This window comes from Crinia signifera, chromosome 5, assembly GCF_055691185.1.
Source record: "Crinia signifera chromosome 5, ASM5569118v1, whole genome shotgun sequence".
Classification (NCBI taxonomy): domain Eukaryota; kingdom Metazoa; phylum Chordata; class Amphibia; order Anura; family Myobatrachidae; genus Crinia; species Crinia signifera.
Genome location: NC_139221.1, coordinates 192,082,113 through 192,103,793, shown reverse-complemented (window position 1 = coordinate 192,103,793; position 21,681 = coordinate 192,082,113). Strand labels below are relative to the sequence as shown.

At 46.0% G+C, this 21,681-nt stretch overlaps 1 protein-coding gene across 5 annotated transcripts in view; it reads right to left on the bottom strand.

The window, feature by feature from the left end:
- LOC146080744 (terminal nucleotidyltransferase 4A-like) overlaps positions 1–18,276 on the bottom strand; it is a 226,005-nt gene extending 207,729 nt beyond the window's left edge. For 2 of the 5 annotated variants that reach the window (XM_083188357.1, XM_083188361.1), the window contains exons 1-2: positions 18,141–18,276; positions 16,710–17,569 (exon numbers count right to left, since the gene is read on the bottom strand). In XM_083188357.1, coding sequence (XP_083044483.1) covers positions 16,710–17,548 — 839 coding nt within the window. In that variant the 5' untranslated portion in view covers positions 17,549–17,569; positions 18,141–18,276. Of the gene's footprint in view, positions 1–16,709; positions 17,570–17,649; positions 17,791–17,871; positions 18,050–18,082 lie in introns of those variants that run through there. The other 3 variants (XM_083188358.1, XM_083188359.1, XM_083188360.1) reach the window with 3 other exon arrangements.
- Positions 18,277–21,681: the final 3,405 nt, after the last annotated feature.

The following is a 21,681-nucleotide window of genomic DNA, read 5'->3' as shown; positions in this document are numbered from 1 at the left end:
CGTGAGGCGCAGAGTGCCTGCAGTGGATGTGTGGTCTACTGGTAGTTCCCATCCGTAGCAGGGACCCTGTCACTGACTGCTACCCACCCACCGCTGCTGACAGCTCCATGGTGAATATTAGTATGTGGAGCGGGCAGCGGGTTGCGATCGACTGGTTCAGTGTCTGCGGTCAACCAGTCAATCACAATCGACTGTTTGGCCACCCCTGGGTTACGGTATGGGATTCTCTGTGTAGGGATGCTGGTGTCAGTGTTGACTGCTGGCATCCCTACACGTGGGATGTTCATTTCCTGAACAAGTTTAATAATGCTTAGATGGAGTTTGTAATTATGTTAATACAGGGGTTCCCAACAATATATATTTATATATAATCTGTACATATACAGTGGTGTAATTAATAACCTTTCTAGGCTTAGTGACTATCACTCCCTCCACCTCTCCCCTTTTATATATACACAGTGCCTTACACATTCCCCTTCCCCCATCAACCTTATCTCAGGCTGCCCTGATGCACTCTGCATGCTGTGCTCTCTGCTTGCAGGAGGAAGGAAGGCTCTATGATGAGCAAATACAGTGCGTACAATCCCGACAGATCTGTTGAGGGGACAACCCCTATATTACATCATATTAAACTAGGAACCAACTCCAGATACATACGGGGGGCCTTGACATAAACACCAATCCGGTGTCAACGATATTGGGTCATCTTGCTATGACTCCTGATCGACACTAGCAAATGCCGACACTGTCGGTTAGAATCTAACAAAGAGTTGGACTAACGTAAGATACAGAGCATGAGAATTACCAAGACAATTAATCTGCTGTATAATATATATCACTCGGAGGGTCCTGACAAGAGAATGATCCAGAATGTAAAGTAAAATAAAATGAGCTGAATACCGATTAAATCATCGGCATACACATACTCGTTTTCATAAGCAATTCATCTAAACTTATAAGTAAAACTAATGACAACCTATCATCATTAAGTACTATTTAAGGTTAACATTACTCATTAAGAATTTAATTAAGCACGAGAGAGTTACGATGAATGACGTAACTATGGTGACCCGTACCAATGAATCTCTGGAAGGGCATACAAACATAATGGGAACAATTACAAATACCCATTGATTAATGATATTATTATTAATCAGCATGACGTGTATACTTACACTGATATGCAGGACTGAGTATAATATGACACCTGAAATATGCCGCAAAGACATCATTAAAAACGTTCTTATATTAATTGAAACGTGGGCGGTACCTGTGAAAAAGAACAGGACGTCCATTGGCTGATTCAAAATGTAGCTTAGCCATATAAACCTGTCCCGGGCAACTACACGGGTTGCCCTGAAGAAGAACTGCGAAGCGTTTTGCAGGCAGGCAGGTTAAGGTGTCAGTGGCTGCATCAGATCTGATGAAGCCGCTGACACCTTACAGTAGGCGAAGAACACGTCATATGACTGTATGCTACTCACCATTCCTTCTGGAGCTCTAGAATACGATCCCTAACCTGCCTGCAAAAAAGCAAGTACTGCAATATTACAACCCAGCATTACACAAATAGAAGCTGGTCAGGCAGCAGCCAACATAAAACTGGGATCCGTCCTCTTCTTGTTTTAAACTGTCTGGCCAGACAGCGGACATTAAAGAATCCTTTTTTTTCTCTGTCCAAAGAAATCTTAAATGTCAATGCATGGTTGACAATACTTATGAAATTACACTTGGATCTAGACCATCCTAGGAGATAGTATATTAACATGCTAAAGGCTGTTTTTATAAAAGAACAAATCAGTTAATACTATATGTATATCTGTTTTGGTATCACTGGCCAGTGAAATATATTTGTTTAATTTATTCTTAAACTTTTTATTTTTACATTGTTTCTAGCGAGTGTACCCATTTATATTTTCTACACTGGGAATTGGCATCTCCCTTTCACGCTGCCTGAACCGTATATGCAAGGGAGATTCCCTCTAGACTAGTTCTGTTTGAAATTTCTCTCTTCATATATTGGTATACATTAATTTAACCCCAATGGTGGATTTAATAGCAATTTTGGGTTGACAGGGAAAAGCGCCGGTTTCTATCCTCTAGTATGTATTTACCAGTATTATTACTGGCATTTGCCCCCTTCCCTCCCCCTTTTTTTTTTTTCTTAAAAAAAATACTTCTATTTTTTTCCTTTCTTCATTATTATTATTTTCGTTTTCTATTTCTACTCATGGTAATTGTGTATTATCACGGCGCCCCCGATATTTAGTCACGAGATTTTTTCATCGCATGCCATACGCCCGATGAGATTTAAGCCCCCTATGCGATGTTAAATTGTATAAGCACCCTAATGCTTACAATGTTAAATGAACCCCCACGCCACCCCCCAGTATAAACGTGAACCCAAAGAGCGGCGAGCGCAGCGAGCCCGCGAGGGGTGGCGGTATGCATCCTCCGACCTATTTATATCCCCATTATCCACGTCGGCGTGGAGTTGATTTTATAAAGTGTGGCGAGCACAGCGAGCTTCACGAGGGGACGCTTATACCTGTGAAGTTATGCTCGGTGGCTCGCCACACTTTATAAATTCAACTCCATGCCAACATGGATAGTGGGGGTATGAAAAGGTAGGAGGACGCGTACCGCCGCCCCTCGCTATGCTTCGAGTTCACGTTCATAGTGGGGGTGCATTTAACATTGTAATCACATTGTATGCCATACAATTTTAAAATTGTATAACATTGGGGAACATCGCACGATATCTCATCGCATGCCTTATGTCTCTGATGCGATGGGCGCTGTGATACTACACAAGTACCCTGCTCTTTTATATTATAATTTTAACACCAGTCTTAATATTGTTCGTAGAGAGCTCTCCATCTTGCCCACCTAGATCCCGATCATCCCTATATTCACTAATATTTACCTACATTGCCGGGCATAATTTCCCTACATTAAATATATGATCAAATATCCTATTGTCATAGGATCTAAAAGGTGCAGCTTTGATGCAACTCTCCTGGAACCCCAGCTTCCCTGTTCATACATATGGCCCCAGCTGATAGTTGACAGCACACATATTCCAGCTTCCTGTTATCATGCGCTCCAAATTGCGTCTCACGCACCGGCACACGCTGAGACCCGCTTCCGGGCGCTCATGCATGTCAGATGCGGTGCACTGAGACCTGTCCTTCCGGTAATGTAACTTCCGGTTCAGGACAAAGTCCGGTGCAGCGGAGAACCCCCGCTCCACGTGACTGTTTAATGAGCTGCTCACAGGGTATATAAGCCGGGCCCGGGCAGGTCTGTTTATGTTGTCCTCCTGCCCAAGGAGGTTTTTCATCTTTACCTATGCTGCCACGCATTTTTTCCCTGCTGTAACTTCTGACACATGTAAGTGATTTTCTTGTATGTATCAATTTGTGCACATTGTGATTGTGGGGGTATCATGCACTCACTGTATTGTTTGCTTGTCTACCCTTCACATTACAGGCTCCTTGATAAAGGTCCGAAGTCAATGGACCGAAACGTCGGGGCTATGATGAGCACATGACGTATTTACACTGGAGGTCTGAATAAATTACAAATTGGATTTGACATCTGAGAAAACTTTTATATAAGGAGAGTGCCTACTTCTCTTCTGAGAATCATTGGACTACATTATGGCGTTCATACCCAAGGGCATGAACTCTATATAGGCACCCCACCGGTTATCTCCCTACACCACGTGAGAGTGCGGTCTTTCACAGGATAGATAGATATACACACACACACACACACACCTCTAGACAAGCCACACTTCTTATCCCTAGGGAGCCACCCCTTTCAGCTCCTATGACGAGATATAGCAATAAAGAGAAACAAAAATAAAACACACCCTACCTATCCACACTAGTTAGGAGAAAAAGACTAGGAAGAAGAGGAGGAGCAAGGTTATATTGTGTAGGGAGCTTTAGGGGTAAATTTACTAAAGACTCCAAATATGAAACAGGTGATTGGTCATTCAGAAATAACAACCACTGTATCCAAACTGGGGGATTTAAAAGCACACATAGCCCAGGAACAATGGTCAGCTAAAGAGAATGATTAACATTCCCAGCTACCTGCACAGAATGTAGATATGGCAGTATAAAACAGACTGACTTATGGTAGACAGGGAAAAAAAGGTTGATATGAGTTTATAATGTTTATAGGGTGTCTATGTTGACATAGGGCAACATGGACACTGTCCAAGTGTACATGCTTCAGGCTTGGCACACTTTTATTCTCCCTCCATGGTTAGTGGATGGTAGGGCATGAAACACCTGGCGGCTGAAAATTTTGTAAAAAAAAAAAAAAAATGCATGTCTACCTTTTTCATGTAGACCTTTTGACTGTCGACCATTAGTGGCCGACCATATTACTTTCTATCACGAGTCAGTCTATGATCAGTTCGGATACCGGCAGGAAGACCAGCTGCTTTTTAGTAGGAGCCCTTGACCTTGACTTCAGCTGTATTGCTGGTTTGAAAGTTCTAGCAGGGATGCACAGCTACTCCTATACACTTGTCAAATGGCCATATTCTTTGATGACACTCTGGGAAAGACGTTGTAACATCCGCTGCCCATTATTGCCGGGCATCGCATTATTAATAACCACATATGCTCTAACATATACGGTTATTAACGCAAGGGACAGCTCCTGCGATAAGAGCTGTCCCTTGCCATGCGGTGCCGGACTTCCGGGTCTGTGACCCGGGTCTGTGCATCCGTGACGGATCCCTCACACAGCGCTGCGGTAAGCAGCCCATAGGCTTCTGCAGGGAAATCGCCAGCTTTTGGTGGCGATTCCCTCCGCAGCGGTGACACTTCCGGAGGGGGGTTAGAGCATACAGAAATGCGGTAAAAACCCAGTTAACAGGGTTTTTACCACATTTCTGTGTTAAGAGAAAGGCCCCCATGAGGAGCTCTGGGAGGGACACAATGAGCAGTGAGTGGGCACCCACCTAGCGGAATTAACCCTAGCCATCAATACGTCCTCAATTTATAGTGGTTATATAGGCCATGAGACACCATTCAAGAGCCACTAAGTCAAAAGGCAGAAACCAAAATATATTTATCATAAAAATAAATAGAAGGAATCACCTCAAAACTCCCCAAAACGCAGGGGTACAAGGTGCTGGAGAGGTACCTGCGGCCAGTCCATGGTGTGAGGAGTTGGAGGAGCCGCAGGAGGTGACGGATGCGTCCGGAAAACGGAGACGCAAGACGCGGCCTGGAGCCGCGGCCTCGCGTAGAGAGGCAGACGCGGCATACACGGAAGTCAACGGCGGCGGAGGGGGAGCTGCCTGACCACCACGGCGACCACCAGGGTGAGGAGTACAGAGGTAGGAAGACCCTGGGGACCCTGCTGAGCAGCGAGGGCCGTGACAGAGGCTCAGGCCGGGAGAGTATTAACCCATACTACGCTGCAGAGGAAGCACAGGCTATACACATTGAGCCTGTCTCAAGTCACAGTGAGAGAGTACTTTGGGGACACTTCATAGGGGCCCGAAGTAGTTCTTGTGGGGAAACACTCAGTGACAATAGCAGTGGCAAGCACTGCCCGGGCACAACCCACCAGAAAACACCTGCGGAAAGGAGGCTCAGTGACTATAATACCCTTAAAAGCCCTATCTGTGGAGCTGTGGTAGAAGAGGGTGCCTGACTCTGCCCATTATCACACAAGACACAGCGTTTCACGTCACCAAAGACCCCCCAAGCTACTTTGGCACGATTTGTTACCACTCAACACAAGCTAACATAATACAACGTAACTACAGTCAATTCAATTGATCTTACTTCGAGTCAAGGTCGACTGATATCTAGGGCTGGTCTGAGATATAGACCGAGTGGGGCCCTGATAACCTACACGGCCACAACGGAGAGTGTGCTAGGGTGGGAGATCCTTGCGGGGCTGGCTGCTGCTGGTTAGAGCAGCCGAGCGAGATCCCCGCCATATTGGCATTATCCACATAACATTGTGCTTGGCATATAACACTTAACACTTGACCCTGACCGTCACTATGGACAAATTCATGGCCAAACCGCAGAGATCCCAGAAGACCGGTCAACAGGGTAGAGGACGGGGAAAGGCGCCAGCCTCCCAATCCTCCCCTAGCTCCCCAGTGTCAGGGCAAGAGGAAGATCCTGATTTGGCTAGCCCACCAGCCATACTTCAGACATCAACACAGGATATAACTGCCATCTTGGCAACTCTATTGGATCAAAAATTGGCTCCTATAAAAGAGTCGATTGATTCTGCTCTCTCTCAACTGACACAGCATACGCAGAGGTTAACGGAGGCAGAGCAGAGAATTTCGGATCTGGAGGACGAATTGGAGAAATCAAGAGCGACTTTAACACAGCAGGAAAAACTGACGACCACTCTCCACGACAGGCTTGAGGATCTGGAGAACAGACACAGGAGGAATAATGTGCGTATCATCGGCCTCCCAGAACACGCTGCTGAGGAAGGACCTGTTTGGTCTGAAATGCATTTGGCGTGTATTACTGTTTAATCGCTGCAAACGGACTTGGCTGTGGGTATTCCTGGGCTTCAAACTTCTCCCAGTATCCGGACCCGGTGTGAGTTCTGTGCCCCTGAACCATCTGTTGGACCGCAGTCTCGCCTTGAGCGACTTTTATCTACATGCTTATATGAAGCATATAAATTGTAAGTGCACATCTTTATTAAATTTATTTGTTTAAGAAGGTTTGCACTATTTTTCTTTTATTTGTGTCATTTCATACTATACACCATCATTGAGGACCTGACTATTTGAGGACCCTACCAGCAATTATCCCATTTATTCATGGATACATGCATTTGGTGACATTAACTCTTTGTGATTATCTTCACATGAACTGAGTTTTATTTGAGACCACCACAAGCGCTAATTCTTCAGTTTTTTCACTTGTTTTGCCATATGTTTCTATTGGGTGATTATTGGATGTCACCTTAAACTGTTGATAAGCTGCATGTGTGTTGTGCGCACCTGTTCACAAACCATTTTTATTGTACAGTGCCTCCCAGAATCTGTCAAACCCTCAGAGCTCATGTCACTGGTGACTGAGTGGCTTCCTAGGGAACTGGGCTGTATCTCCCAAGGAGAGACCTTAGTAGTGGAAAGAGTGCATCGGGTCGGCCCGGATAGACCGTCAACTAAAGACCGCCCAAGACCAGTCATCCTGAGGATACTAAATTACGCAGATAAAGCCCGTCTGCTGGAAGCCTATAGGAAATGTAAGGAGCTGCGATACCAAGGCACTAAACTCTTGTTGTTTCAAGACTTTTCCTTCTTAGTTGCCTCACAGACAGGAGTTTGCCCCAGCCTGCAAGAAATTATTCGAAATGGGCCGGAAATTTGCCCTGTTGTATCCGGCAAGACTTCGAGTGCAGCATGAGGGCCGGCCTTACTTCTTGGACTCCCCTTTAGCAGCGAAAAACTTCATTGACTCCCTCAAAGATGATGCAGCTTCACATATGTCGGATGCGGATTAACTTTCTAAGAAATAAGAACCTCCCACCAACATATCCTTTATTCTATGGCAACATTCAGGTTATTCATAAGAAGGGATTATGATAGATTTTATAAGGACATGTTTAATGGTACTGTTCCACTATGTTACTGGTCGGGTTTATTTGTTTACACATCTTTATGGCTAGTTATAGGCCAGTTATATATAGGGCCATGTTGTGCCTTTAGAGGCCACATTCGTTTGCAATATTGGTTACTAAAAAGGTTTAAAATGGTTTATTTGATGTTTTACTGCTTTGCATTTATGAATAGTCATGTGCGCACTGGTGCATTGATACACATTACTTCTGGAGGCTGGCTCCCTTGCCCGCTCGCTGGGACGGGAGGGGGACTCAAGAAAATACTTTCTGGTAAAGTGACGCGACCCAGAGAGGGGATAGGATAGTATGACAACCTCGGCCAATAGAACTACTAGAGTACAGCGATTTTTAAAATTTATCTCGTGGAATGTGGAGGGGCTAAATTCGCCCATCAAAAGGCGTAAAATATTGACACACTTAAAAAAAGCTTAAACCTGACATAGCGTTCCTCCAGGAAACTCACTGGAGAGAGGGAGATCCAAATGTATTACGAGATACCTGGGTGGGGGACTTCAGGGCAGCTTCTTATACCTGCAAACGTAGGGGTGTACTGGTGCTTTTCCGCAAACATCTCCCTTACACAATTAAGGATGTGGTGACTGACCCAGAGGGCCAGTTTATTTTTGTAAAAATCTTACTATTCGGTTCAATATATATTTTGGTTAATATCTATGCCCCGGTTGGCCAACATAAACTATTTTTCACAACGGTATATTCAAAACTGTTACAATGGGCCGAAGGGGAAATAATTATAGGAGGGGATTTTAACTGTATACAGTCCCCGGGATTGGACAGATCCACAGGGACGGAGAGAGGTGTGGAGCGAGGTGCTTACACGCCCACGAGTATTCTAACTACTAATCTTAACCTCTGCGATCCGTGGAGATGTAGGAACCCAATATCGAGGGAATACTCCTTCTATTCACATCCCCATAGATCTTCGTCTAGGATTGACTATTGGTTAGTATCAACATCGCTTTATTACAAGGTCCTAGATGCTGGACTTAACCCCATAGCAATATCGGACCATGCCCCGGTGTGGTTTGCATTATCGTTGGCAGACCCCATTAGGACCTCTTATAATTGGAGGTTCCCCTCTTACTTGTTTAACTCTACTGACTTCAAAACCCATTTGATCCATGCAATTGACATGTACAAGAGAGATAATATAGTGCATGAACAAGATATCAACTTGTTCTGGGCGGCAGCCAAGCCAGTGATTAGGGGACAGATTATTGAATACGTGGCCAGGAAACGTAAGAAACTGAACAGCGCCATAGAAGTATGTAGTAACAGGTTAACGGAGACATATAATGCCTTAATACTAAAGGACTCTAGTGAAACGCTGGCCTCTTACCGAATGGCTAAACAAGCTTACGACTAGTTATGTACAGAAAGGGCCCAATTTACTTACAACTCACAGCGAAATAGATATTTCAGGGGATGTAACAAATCAGGGAAATTACTAGCCAATCTGGTCAGAGCCCAATCTACCCCGTCACAGATTCTCCAGATTCTATCCTCGCAGGGATCTCTTCTGGAGAGCCCACAGGAGATTTTGGAAGCTTTTCAAGATTATTACAGACTACTTTATTCAGCCCCTCCAGACGAGCCGGCTAAGGGGTATGATTTTCTCAAAATAGCAGAGCTGCCAGAGCTGACTCAAGAAGAAAGGGAAATGTTAACGGCCCCAGTCACAGATCTAGAGCTATCATCTCTTATTAAATCACTGGCGAAGGGCAAGTCTCCGGGGCCTGATGGCTTTGGGGCGGAGTTTTACCAAATACTACCACATCTCACTACCTTATTTAACTCAATACTCTCAGGTAATCCCCCCCCCCAACAGGATTTACAGAAGCAAGAATAGTAGTATTCCCAAAACCCGGGAAAGACCCTCTGAAAATACAGTCATATAGACCTATTTCATTATTGAACCAGGACTTGAAGCTATTCACTAAATTATTAGCCCAGAGACTCCAGGCAGTCTTGCCTAGAGTTTTGCATCCAGCACAAAATGGGTTTATACGAGGGCGGACCTCAGTACATAATGTAAGAACACTAGTGGCTGCCATGCACAGGACACGGCAAGCTTCTGCAAAAGACACTATAATAGTCAGTTGCGATGCCGACAAGGCGTTTTGACAGGGTTTCCTGGTCGCATATTCTTAGGGTCCTTCAGACCCAACAGTTTGGAGAAGGCTTTATAAAAATATTTCGTATGTTATATACTGCCCCCACAGCGCACTTGATGGTAAACGGCCTCAACTCCACAAATTTTTCACTAAACAGGGGAACACGGCAAGGCTCCCCACTCTCGCCACTACTGTTCAACCTGGCACTAGACCCCCTGATAAGGGTCTTTTTTAAAGAACAAACATGGACAGGGGTCCTTGTTAGAGGAACGGAAATAAAGGTATCAGCCTTTGCTGATGACTTGTTGCTCTACGTAAGTAACCCAAGGGCGGCATTAAAGGGTCTGCAACAAATCTTGTCCGATTTTCATACAATATCAGGTTTTTTAATAAACTTCGATAAAACGGAAGCACTGGCTCTATATCCTGAGGCTACTCAGGGATGGGCCTCCGGGTTCCCATTTAGATGGGCTCAGGATCATATAAAATACTTGGGACTGAGGTTTCCTAGACAGGTGTCCGACTTATACTCAGCCAATTACACGTACTTTATATCCCAGCTAAAGACAGACTTTGCAAAATGGCAACATCTACCTCTGTCTTACTTGGGACGATGTCAGTTGTATAGAATGATATCCTTTCCCCGTCTCCTCTATCCGATCCAGATGCTACCATATTGTATAAACAAACAAGACGTCGCACAGATTAATAGAGCTCTCACAAAATTCATCTGGGCGGGTAAACGCCCAAGAATCACACTATTTAAACTACAACAGCCCTCGTCTTTGGGTGGTATTAACCTGCCTAATGTACAAGAATATGCTCTGGCGGCCAATACTAGATATGTTCTGGATTGGGTGGGAGGGACGAACCACTATGTAAACCTGACCATAGAGCAGGCTTTTCTACAGGATTACCCGCTGGTGGCTCTGTTACATAGACCACTGGGAATGGTGGAAAAGGAAGTAAAAAACAATCCCTTGCTGTTTTCAACTTACGGGGCATGGAGATATACGAGACGGAGATTTAAATTGCCCTATACACAATCACTGTTCTTACCACTGATGGGTAATAGGGAATTCCAAGAAGGTAAACCAGACTCGATATATGGAAGGTGGTATAAACAGGGTCTACGCTTAATTTACCAATTTCTTACTGCAAAACATAATGTAATGTGCACATATTCGACTCTTAAAGAAAAATTCCCAAACATTCATCTTCCGTTTTCGCATACTTCCAGGTGAGAAGCTACGTAACTGGGGTATTATCCACTATGTCAAAGGCCGAACTCACTAACACTCTGACTACATTGATAATCACTAGTGAGGGTAGGTCACTTTCAACCTCACTACTGTACAACCTGATAAGGAAAAATATAGATCTGACGACCAACACCACAGGATTATCTAAATGGAGGGATGTGTCTCCAGGCATTAGCACTCTTGACGTGATTAGACTTACAGTAAAACTTAATAAGCAGCTAGTCTCGGCATCATATGCAGAAATGCAATTCAAGATTCTCCACAGGGCGTATTATACCCCCAAACTTAGATTTGTCACTGGTATATCGGATAACTCGAACTGTTTTAAGTGTGCCTCTCCAGATGCGGAGATCACATACTGCCTTTGGTACTGCACGGTGGTTCAAACCTTTTGGGAGGAAGTACAGAACTATATAACTAATACCCTACTTATCAAGTTTAAGATCAACATGCCCTGGGTATTGTGGAATCACTATCCCTCTACACTCAACCCAAAACTCACTGCAGGCACTCGTCTCTTGCTAGCTAGAGTGGCTGCAGCGGGAAAGAAGACCATTCTATCTAGGTGGATACAGACTGATAGCATTCCTTTCACCTTATTTAAACCAAGACTGACATACTTATACCAGATGGACTGGGTGGAATGTATGGTAGATATAGAGTCCAGAGCATCAACATTTTTCGACATCTGGCTCCCCTACGTGGCCACCTTGCCAGATGCGGAAAAAGATACTATAAGAAAAACTGTTCACTGGTCTACTTGGTACAACATGTCCACACTGGCCACAGGAAACCCCCCATTCTAGAGACAGGCTGCACTCACGATGTAAATGTTAATCTTTTCCCTATGTAAAAGACTTCTACTTGAAATGGTCGCTGTGCTCGACTATTGTTCTTTGTGAAAACGCAATATGTACTGGTGACAATAAGTTTATGAAAAATGTACTAATCGCAAGCAAAGCAAAGTTGTTATAATACTTGTCAACCCAATAAAGATATAAGAAAAAAAAAAAATATATAGAAATTGTTCAGAATTCAAAATTAATGATGTAGTAAGCTAAAATGACATTTAAATTGGATGGCTTTTCAATCTAGTTTTGTCTCACAAATTGTTCGCTAACCCATTGGTTCTCAGCCTCTGTCCCCAAGTTCCCTGAACAGTTCACGTTTTTTTAGGTCCCCCCAGCAGGCGCACTAAATACTCACTGGCAATTATTTCACTTATGAAAGTGTGCAGAGACATGGAAAACATGAACTGTTGGTGGTACTTGAGTACCGAGGTTGAGAACCACTGCGCTAACCCACAGGGAAGAGAGCAGTTTTTATACAAAAGTATGATTCAGCAGGGTGGAGTGTACTGGGGTTTAAATATAAAAGGAAATTCACGCCCCTTCGCCCTGTACTGAAATTCCCCTTTAAAGTCAGGACTAGGGATGCCAATCCCGGCGCATTTTTTCAATCCCGGGAATCGGGATTGAAAAATGCTCAATCCTGGGATTGACATCTCTATGCGGTACACACACGGTGAGGGCCCCCCCCCCCCTCTCCACTCCACCCACCCTGCTCATTTACTTACATGTACGGGCAGGCAGACAGCAGCGGTGCCTCAGCAGCAGGCGGATAGCAGAGCCGGTGGGTGCAGAGGGTGGGTGGGCGGCCGGCCGAAGCTTCCGGACTCAGTGTGCGGTCATTGACTCTGTAGCGGATATGGGACGGTGCAGCCTGCGCAGCGTGATGGTCAGAGGTCACGCTGCGCAGGCAGCAATGCCCATACCCGCTCCAGGCTGTAGTCCTGGTATCGGAAACACCAGGGCAGCATCTGAGCGGTTGCGCAGACGCTGCCCGGCATTAGATTTATGCACGCATAGCTAATCCCGGAATTGGAAGTTCAAATCCCGGGATCCCAATCCCAGGATTGGCCACCCTAGTCAGGACTAAACATGCATGTTCCTGCAAATGTATCGGTGACATTGTGAATAACTCGTGGGGGATAGGCATAGCCAGCAAGTGCAAGCACATATGCATGATCTATGGCCGTGGTCTCCAACCCTTTTTGGGCATGAGCTACAAGACAATTAATTTATATTGAAGAGCTACTAACATTTAAAAAAAATAATAATAATCTGCATAATAAATTTAAGTGCCTTTACACATTATAAAGTTTGTGTGGTTCTGCGCTAACCCTGTTCATCTGCTCTTATAATAAAATTAGGGTCAAGAAAAAGAGCGCTAACAGTGATATACTTGGGTCATATGTTAATTTGAGTGCTAATTATGATAAATATGTAAATTACAAGTGGTACCTGTAAAAAAGTTTTTGGGTTAAAATAATGTTTACACTCTTTTAGAGAAGAGGTGTATTTTTAGAAACAATTTGCTCAGTTTGGTGTCTGCCCCTGTCTCACCCTATGTGCGCGCCGTACCGTGACTGCCTGATTGATGAAACAATGTAACTTGCCCAGGTTGTTGGCACGTGGATTGAAGACACTGTTGGAAATGAAGTCTTTCAGCGGGAGAGCCGGCTTAACCAGCCGCTACGTTGATGCTCCATCCGTGCCGATACCCGGAAGAACGCCCACTGTAGCTGCTTGAGTAACTCGACGTACAGACTTCCGGCAACTTCCGGGTATCGGCACGGACGGAGCATCAACGTAGCGGCTGCTACGGACGCGTGGTTCAGCCGGCTCTCCTGCTGAAAGACTTCATTTCCAACAGTGTCTTCAATACACCGTGCCAACAACCTGGGCAAGTTACATTGTTTCATCAGGAAGTCACGGTACGGAGCGCACATAGGGTGAGACAGGGTGAGACAGGGGCACAGGGGCAGACACCAAACTGAGCAAATGGTTTCTAAAAATACACCTCTTCTCTAAAAGAGTGTAAACATTATTTTAACCCAAAAATTTTTTTTACAGGTACCACTCGTAATTTACATATTTATGATAATTAGCACTCAAATTAACATATGACCCAAGTATATCACTGCTAGCGCTCTTTCTTGACCCTTTACACATTATGCCACATCCCACAATGTCCAATATGGGATGCAGTTTAAATCCCGACAGTCGAGATCCCGGCGTTCAAAATCCCGACACTTTCTCCCCCCGTGGGTGTCCACGACACCCTTGGAGGGAGAATAAATTAGTGTGCCGAGCGTAGCGAGGCACCGGGCCCGCTGGGTGGCGAGCGCAGCGAGCCCGCAAGGGGGGGCGATCCACATCCCCCCCCCTTGTCGGGATTTCGGGATTCCGGCGTCGGGATCCCGACTGCCGGCTTTTCATGCCGAATCCGTCCAATATGCCTCATACATACCCCAACACTGAAGGGACATCTGCCCATGCCTTAAATTAGGGGACATAACCTACTATTGTGGTACTCCTGGGAGAGCACATCGCATATTTTTTCCACTATGGGGGCATGGCCAGCACATATGTCCCCACAGTGCCAGCAGCAGCACAACACACCGTTGCTGCACCTGCCGGGGGGGAGTGGGGGCAGGAGAATCCAGTGTCCTCCTGCTGGCTGGCCTGGTTGTCTCTGTCTTGTCTCCTCTGCCACTTCCCTAATGAGGGCAGGAGAGCACAGCACAGCACGTGTCTCTCCTTCCTTCCCCTTCACTTCCCTGTGACTGGGTCGTCAGCAAATCAAAGCTTGTGGGCCAGCTCCTGATTGGCTGACAGCCCAGTCACAGGGATGCACAGTGAGGGGGTAGGAGAGACGTGTGCTCCTCCCCTCAGAACTAGCGGCTGCAAGCAATGGCAGGCGGGCGGCTGCAGTGGTTGAATCACCCTGATCGCTACCAGAAAAAAAAAAAAAAATATATATATATATATATATATCTCTGTAGTGTGCGGTCCTATGGCCCATTGTCAAAACAGATAAACAACGGACTTGTTTTCAAAACAAACGGCCAATGTTATGCTACACGAGGGGTCGCAATATTAAGGATGTGATTGTCCATACCGATATCACGGGATATGACCATCATAAAAAAGATCCTCACATTAACATCTTAACCAAACCAAATGGATGCTACAAGTGCATTAAATGCACCATGTGCACAGACATGATCACTGGTCCTGTTTTCATCCATCCCATCACTAAAAAGGAATCACATCCTCAATTGCATGTCTGCGTATATTGTTTACATCATCCAATGTCCATGTGGACTAATATATGCGGGAAAAACGAACAGACCAATGAGGGAACGCATGGCAAACCATCGGTCGTCCATTAAAAAAAGCGCTTACAGGCAACTCAAAATATACAGACTTACCAGTTGCTAAACATTTCGCTTTAGCCCATCATAAATTATCCGATTTAAAACATATGGCTATTGACCATGTACCAATGTCTATACGCCGAGGAGACAGAGAAGGAAAGTTATTATGTCTGGAAGCCACTTGGATCCATCGATTAAATTCGACAAAACCGTTTGGACTCAATGATAAATTTCCCTTTTCAGTTTTCCTTTAAAATCATTGGACACCATGGTTAAACAATAGTAATTATTATGTGCCAATTCTTGATGTCAGGATTCATTATCTTTAGTAATCATGGACACTAAGTATGGTAGTACTATATGGACATTAGAACATTGGGCCATTAAGCATCCATGATATAAGTTTACATACAATCACTGTATTGATTACAGTACATGGTTGCTCAGATGTCACAATGCCGATTTCAGTGCCTTCGCAATCCTGCACTTTATATATTGTTTATATCTCTTTTTTTCCGTTCACATATTTGCATATTTTGTGTTACATTTTTTTCACATTTTTATCATGATTGTTTTTTAAACATGTCATCTTGCCTTCACATGTTATATACTGTTTCACATTATGCACTTATATGTAAACGCTCCTTCTCTCTCAGCAGCCGGTCTGTCCCGCGGTTCAGAAGTGTCTGCAATACAGCACATTACACAAGTATGCGTTCCATGCTATTCAGCTTGTATCCAAGCTTGCGCTTCAAGCAGTCTCCAGGAAGGGGGAACACGTCATGACCACTTCCGGTGCTATGCGACACGGAAGATACCAGGGAAGCCCGCGCTGACTGAACAGAAGGAGGGGCGGTGATGCTCACCTTACTTAAGGTAAGACTTTGTATTTAATCTTCATTCACTGTTTTATCACCTTGACAAAGGGGTGCCTGCCCCAAAACGTTGGTGTCTTTACCTAAATATATTTCTATAAGAAAAACCTCGGAGTGCCGCCTATCTGTTATCTACGTTATTCTCCACGCTTGGAAGGCACCGGGGTACTTCACTGGAAGGGAGAGTGCCGGACCGCACACTACAGTGAGTGTGTGTGTGTGTGTGTGTGTGTGTGTGTGTGTGTGTGTGTGTGTGAGAGATGATAGATAGATAGATAGATAGATAGATAGATAATTATTAAAACAGTTGAGAGCTGGAGATAAGTGTAGCTGAATAATTCTAGTCTGCCATTACAGAAGCCTCCATAGACCTACACATGTATATTCTAAGAAAGGATTTTCAACCCAGTAACGAAAAACAGTCAATACAGAAACCAGGACCCCCTTAAAAGGCAGCCTTAAGCATGCATATTTGTAACCATTAACTATTCTATGCAAAGTATGCATTTAAAAAAGGGGGTCACTTTTTAGATTCAATTGTTTTACTACAACATCTGAACAGCATAGCCAACAAACTTACCCCTTTATGCCTGGATAGTATTCTCTAGTTTTCCATGGGGTGCCAGGTGCATACTGCACATGATTTCTACATTCCATCCAGGTTGCTCCTTCATTAACCAAGTAGTTCATACCATATGTACTAGCTTTATTCTCTCTTTTCCTGCGCCCCGGATGGTACTGATGTAATCGGTCATGGCAGCTGGAGAGCTGGTTAAGCATGTTATGATGTAAGTCACCATGGCGGGAACTATGGACTGAAAGTGGGGACGATGGTCGTTTATAAAGGGGTCTTGACGTTGAATGCTGACGATACGAGTTGTTAAGTCCATTCTCAAAACGATTGCCCAGCACTACCTCAGGTGTGAAAGAGTTTGGAAATATACTGCCCTGAAGTGTTCCTATGCCACTACAAGCAGAAGAGGGACACCTTACAGCATCTGCATCAATGTCTGAAGACGATGAACACGAGGACACAGAGGGGTTCTTTTGTGACCTTGGTGTTTGAGAATTATCAAGAGATTGAAATGCTGAGGCAGGAGGTAAAGCACAGCCAGCAACTACTGGTACAGAATCTTGGTCACGATCGCCTGAGGATGTGGACGAACATGAACCTGGTGTGCCTGGGCGGGAAACAAAGTTACTCTGTATCAGATATCTATCCAATGCCAATGAGTTGAGACACATATGGGATGTGTAATTAGGAGGTCCATTCAACAAATTAGGGCTACAGCCTCCATGTGGTATTCCAGGGGACATTGGCGGATCCCATATTCGTTGAGAGGTCTCCCAGACATGCATCCAAAGAGCATTGGCAGGGCCTTTCTGCTCCGGCTGAATCCAGGCCACACGTGGATCCATACAGCAAACCGTTCAGTTGGACTGCAAGAAGCAGAGTGCACAAAATATTATACACACCAAAATTTTTAAAAACACACAAAGAAAACTGCTTTAAAACGTACATATAACTTTGGGATACGGACAGCAACCTGAGTAGGTCCCAAGAATAACTTATAGTTAGTCATTCTGCAAATAAAAGCACTGTTCAGATTTCCTGAGCAACTACATCTAATAAGTGAGCAGATGTCCTATGAATGCCGGTACAGGCCTAGGAAGTCTGCGAGAAGACCTAGCAGGCAAATGATAGGACGGAGACTGGACGGGGGCTACTGCTGCCGCCTTACCGGGGATCTTCTTAGAGCAGAGGCGCAGTACTGTACTGCTGGGGGACGCAAATACTGCGGGCAATGACAACGTATCACACAGGCTGCACGGTGAGAACAGAACATGAAGCGCGCATTCAATTTCTGCTCAATTGGGCTGCTATCAGAGAGGCAGCAGCATCACACCAGCTGCCGGGAGACAGCAGCCCGTACGGCGCCCTCCCGTACATACCCATAGTTCTGTCCACCGCCGCCCACTTTACTCAGCGTGGAGCACGTGTCCTACTCACCAGTCCCCCTGGCTCGCGCACTTGCACTGAAACAGCGTTTGTTACACTGCAGCTGCTGCCGTCTCTCTTATGTCAGCCACTCTGGGACGCGCGCGGCTTCTTCTTCCAAATGCTGCTGCGCTTAAAAAGTAAAACGGAGACACACACACGGTTAGAGCTATGCGCACGCGCGGCACCTTTTTAAACCCTCACAACGTGCTGCCTTGGAAGCAAGAGGCGTGGCCTGGTACAATTGACCACGCCCCCTTCTCTGGGGCCTGTGATTTGTAGAGTGTGGCTTCGAATAGAGTCTGTTATATGAGGAAATTGGACTCTGATAAGCAGGCAGAGGTGCTTTAAAAGAGGAGGAGGCTTGTAAGCAGCCTCGGTACTCTTTACTTAGCACGGCACCCGCGATTCTGATCGCGGTCATCGGGGGTAAAAAATGCCCGCAATTTCCCATAGGGAACAATGTTAAAAGTCTCAATGGACGCGATTTTACTGTTCAATGCCTCAATGGACCTGATTTTTCCATAGGAAACAATGTTAAATGGGCCACAGAGCCCAAATAGTCCCCCTGAAGTGTGAAATGGCCCCCACAATTGTTAACGCCACCACACGATCAACGTGAACCCGAAGCGTGGCGAGCGCAGCGAACCCGCGAGGGGCGGCGGTACACGTCCTCCGACCTATTCATACCCCCACTATCCACGTCGGCGTGGAGTTGAGAATAGAATAGTTTGGCGAGCGCAGCGAGCCACCGAGCCCGAAGCGTGGCGAGCCCCGCGAGGGGACGCGGATACCTGTGAAGCCCGCGAAGGGCCGCGTTTACCTGTGAAGTATCCGCGTGCGCTCGCCACGCTTCGCGCTCGCCACGCTTCGCGCTCGCCACACTATTCTATTCTCAACTCCACGCCGACGTGGATAGTGGGGGTATGAAAAAGTCGGAGGACGCGTACCGCCGCCCCTCGCGGGCTCGCTGCGCTCGCCACGCTTCGGGTTCACGTTGATCGTGGGGTGGCGTTAACAATTGTGGGGGCCATTTCACACTTCAGGGGGCCTATTTGGGCTCTGTGGCCCATTTAACATTGTTTCCTATGGAAAAATCGGGTCCATTGAGGCATTGAACAGTAAAATCGCGTCCATTGAGGCTTTTAACATTGTTCCCTATGGGAAATCGCGGCCATCACGGCGGTCGCGTCGCACCCGATTTTTTAGTGCATTCAATGACCGCGATGGCCGCTATGGGCGCCGTGCTAAGTAAAGAGTACCGCAGCCTCCTCCGTTCGTGCCCTCCCCTCAACTCTCTGCTAGCTGCCCCACACCTCCCAGCCCAATAGTCTAAGCCAGTGATTTTCAACCTTCTTACCTAAATAAGATTTTAAAATTGCCAAGGCACACCATGAGATCCCCCACAGGGCAAAACACATTGGCCCCCACAGGAAAAAAAACAAACCTATTGCCCCACATATAAAAAACAATCACACTGGTCCCCACAGGTAACACAAATAAAACACATTGGCCCTTTAAATGAAAGGAAGAGACCAGTAAATAACAGTTGAACTGGTGGTGGCTGTAAACTGGTTTGGGCATCTCCAGATCTGGGGGCACACTTGAGAACAGCTCAAGGCACACTAGTGTGTCACGGCACAGTGGTTGAAAAACACTGGTCTAAGCACTAGAACACCTTTTTTCCAGCAATTCTGGCAACGATGCTGCTTTCATCGGAGGGCTCCGGAAAGTAAGTACTAAAAAATGGGTGCGGTGTGGGCGCTCCTGGGACTCATGGGTCAGTGCTCACCGCCAGTGACGTGCGGTGAGGTTAGTGACAGGTGAGGCAGAAGCTTTTGCGAAATGGGTCCCGCCAGTGCCGTAACTAGACATTTTGGTGCCCTGCACCAGAAAAGGAATATACTGAAAAATAAAAAGGCATGTGGCTTCATGGAAAAGGGACGTGGCCACATAATAGTACCAATAACACCGTAATGCCCCTCATACATTATGCCGCACACTGTAATGCCCATATCACATTATAATCGCACACCATAATGCTCATATCACATTATGCCGCACACCGTAATGCCCATGTCACATCATACCGCACGCCATAATGGCCATCCCACATTATGCAGAGGCGCTGTGACTGGTGGATATTTCAAATATGGGAGCGCCAGGTTATGAGCCAATCGGAGCACAGAGTCTGGCGGACAATCACTAACTGTGGTCTACGAGCTCTGATAGGCTGCCGACCTGCACCACATTTAAAATATATGCCACTTACAGCATAGGAGCAAAGATTGGGGGGCAGATTTATTAAGCTTGGAGAAGAGATAAACTGGAGATAAAGCGGAGAAAAGGTAAAAGGAGATAAAGCACCAGCCAATCAGCTGTGTTTGAAAAAGACAGTTGGGAGTTGATTGGCTGGTGCTTTATCTCCTTTAACCTTTTCTCCGCTTTATCTCCAGTTTATCTCTTCTCCAAGCTTAATAAATCTGCCCCTGGGTGTGGTGAGCAATAGGCCAGCAGAGCAAGACATCCCCAATGATATATACAGTATATATACTGTACACCCCAAAACACACACATTGTATTTAGGGGTCAGGCCGCCCCTAGGCACAACATTTTTGTCGTCCCCCCCCCCCCCTCCTATTTTAATGTAATCATATATGTATATACAATGTTATTTATATATTTCATTAAAATTTAACTGTAGGCCACCTCAATATTTTTTTAAGCACTCTGGACTGCTCAATGTACGGAGGACCCGGAGGGAGGCACTTATTAGTACAGTGTTTTACAGCACAGTGTGTCTCACTCTCCATCAGTCTCTCTCACACTGTGACTGACTGAGCGCAGGGAGGATCTGCGTGCTGCTCAGCTCAGCTGCTGGATACACAGCAGCCAATAGACTGTGTGTGTGTGTGTAGAGTAGCCAATGGGCGGGAGCCGGCAGCAGTGAGCCTGAGCCATTTCCGGATGCGCAGGGGGCCCGTCGGACCCAGCCACTAATCGGTGATGTAATGTGCATGGCACAGCGGGTGGGCAGTGGCGGGTGACGAGCGGCCCTGCCGCTTACACATGATAATTCATGTCGTCACTCGCTGCTGCCCAACCGCTGTGCCATGCTGCTATTTAACAGAATGTCAGCCTGCCTGCCGCCCTTAATTGTTGCCGGTGTCTCACGTGCCTAGGCAAAAATTCGGCCCTGCCCCCCCCCCCCCCCCATACATAAAAAAAACCTCACACACCTTATGCATATCATTTATCATTTTCCCTCACCAAAATACCTTACATCACCCTTCCCATGCCCATATACATTTACTGTTTTTAGGCTTGATTGTGGCTATGGATGTTCCTCCAGCTGGTTTCCTGTCATAAGCTGCCCACACAAAGTGAGGTGAAGAAAGGCAGGATGCGGAGCTGGCCGAGGTTAGAGTCAGCGTGCGACAGCTGTGCGGCTGCTGTATGTCGGGTCAGCTTCCTCACCTCCATGCCAGCAGCCATGACAGGGGCTGCAGGCGTGTGAAGACCTTTCACCCTGTTTGCCGGTACTCGTAGGTAG